The following is a 1,811-nucleotide window of genomic DNA, read 5'->3' as shown; positions in this document are numbered from 1 at the left end:
TATATGTATATATATACAATTAATATATATACAATTAATATATATATATATTGTCTTTTGTGATACCAGTGAGTCGTCGTTGTTAGTGAGCACCGCCCGGTGGTCGTTCGTATTACTAGTTGGGTAATCAAATGAACTTGAATTCACACCGCATCTGCACAGGAACAATCTGATGAAACAATGATTATCTGAGACGGCTCGTACTCCTCCGCCTCCTTGGTTGCGTTACGATCATTCCACACCCCTCATTCTAACATACAGCAGCACTAAGTTAAATATTATGTCCGTACATTTGCCAACCTATTCCCACACATGCGTGGTATAGCGAGTACGTAACGTACTCACATGTATGTCCTTTTCTCGAACTGTTGTAGGTTTCTGTCAGAGGCCGAGGTAATGCGTGATTTAAGGCATTCGAACATCGTGCGAATCATCGGTGTCAGCGGTGTGGACGAATCAGAACGCGCAGAGATATGTATACTCATGGAGTTCTTGCCCGAAGGGGATCTGTGTCACTACCTACGGAAGAACACCCAGGTGTGTATGTGTTTGCAACGATTGTTGTGTATCTGTATATTGGCTTCTCACAGTATGTCATCTCATGAAGCCGTTGATAAGGAGACGTCGGGGGCACGGGAGCTTTCATACTATCTCCAGAGTGTGTATAGGTGAGCGTACCGAACCACCCACCCACCTACACAATAATATCTGTGACTTCACTTCTAATTTGTCAGTTTTATTCTCACAAAGGCCTTCTGATAAGTCTTCTCATAGTGGATAATGCCTACTTATAGTTGTATTATGCATCTTATTTCTTTCCTTGATGGGTAGATATCTGAGGTAGAGGGGCTAATAGTTTCTGATAATAGTCTTCTAATAATAGTCTTCTAATAGTAACCTTCTAATAAAAGTCTTTTAATAGTGGTTTTCTAATAATAGTCCTTTAAGAACAGTCTTCTACTAATAGTCTTCCAATGAAAGAGTTTAACAAAAGTCTTTTAATAATAGTCTTCTAATATCTGTATCATGCATCTCCTTACTTTCCTTGATCGGTAGATATCTGAGGCTGAGAGGCTGTCCTTCTGTTACCAGATTGCAGACGCATGTGCGTACATTGCCAATCACGGGCTAGTCCATCGTGATTTAGCTGCGCGCAACTGTCTCTTGGGCTCTACGGGGCCACACGGATACCCCGTGTGCAAGGTGAGATCATTGCATATGGTAGAGGATGTCTAGAAATTTTTACTATATATATATTATATATATATATGTATATATATATATATATATGTATATGTATGTACGTATGTATACATATATATTTATTTTTATGTTATATACATTCATTTGCGATAGTTAACGCCACCGTCTGTAATCTTTTATTCTGCAAAATAGTGCGTGACTAGCAATGCCCAGAGGTCCCTAAAGACTAATAGCCCTCACTCCCGCCGATTTACCTACTATTCTATGAACAGATTGGTGATTTTGGATTGGCTCGTGCCTTGGAGGGTAGCGATACCTATACCATGCTCAACGGCGGCCTGATGCCTATACGGTATACAGTTTTTCTTGTGTCTAGAACTAGAAATTTATGTTGTGGCTTTAAAGTGCGATGAATATATGGTACTGATTTTTACGATGCAAAAACGTTCATATATTATTGTGCGGCTGCATACTTGTGTGCATGTCTGCAGTTAGTTTTCGGATGGTATGGTTGTATGTATGTCTGTAGTTGAGTTCCCGACCTGTAACCTGATGTATTGTTATGTATATGATAGTATAGTATATTTATATATGTATATATGTATATA

General features: G+C 39.1%; 1 protein-coding gene across 1 annotated transcript; it reads left to right on the top strand.

The window, feature by feature from the left end:
- Positions 1-396: 396 nt before the first annotated feature.
- Positions 397-1,236, top strand: SARC_15300 (hypothetical protein; the record flags this gene model as incomplete). The annotated part of the gene is made up of 2 exons (XM_014290575.1): positions 397-537; positions 1,057-1,236. 2 exons carry the CDS (start codon positions 397-399, stop codon positions 1,234-1,236), a joined length of 321 nt encoding a protein of 106 aa, XP_014146050.1.
- Between the last annotated feature and the right edge of the window lie 575 nt (positions 1,237-1,811).

The sequence above is a fragment of the Sphaeroforma arctica genome (assembly GCF_001186125.1).
Source record: "Sphaeroforma arctica JP610 unplaced genomic scaffold supercont1.5903, whole genome shotgun sequence".
Lineage (NCBI taxonomy): Eukaryota > Ichthyosporea > Ichthyophonida > Sphaeroforma > Sphaeroforma arctica.
Note: the sequence above shows the minus strand (reverse complement) of the source record. Positions and strands in the feature narration are given on the sequence as shown.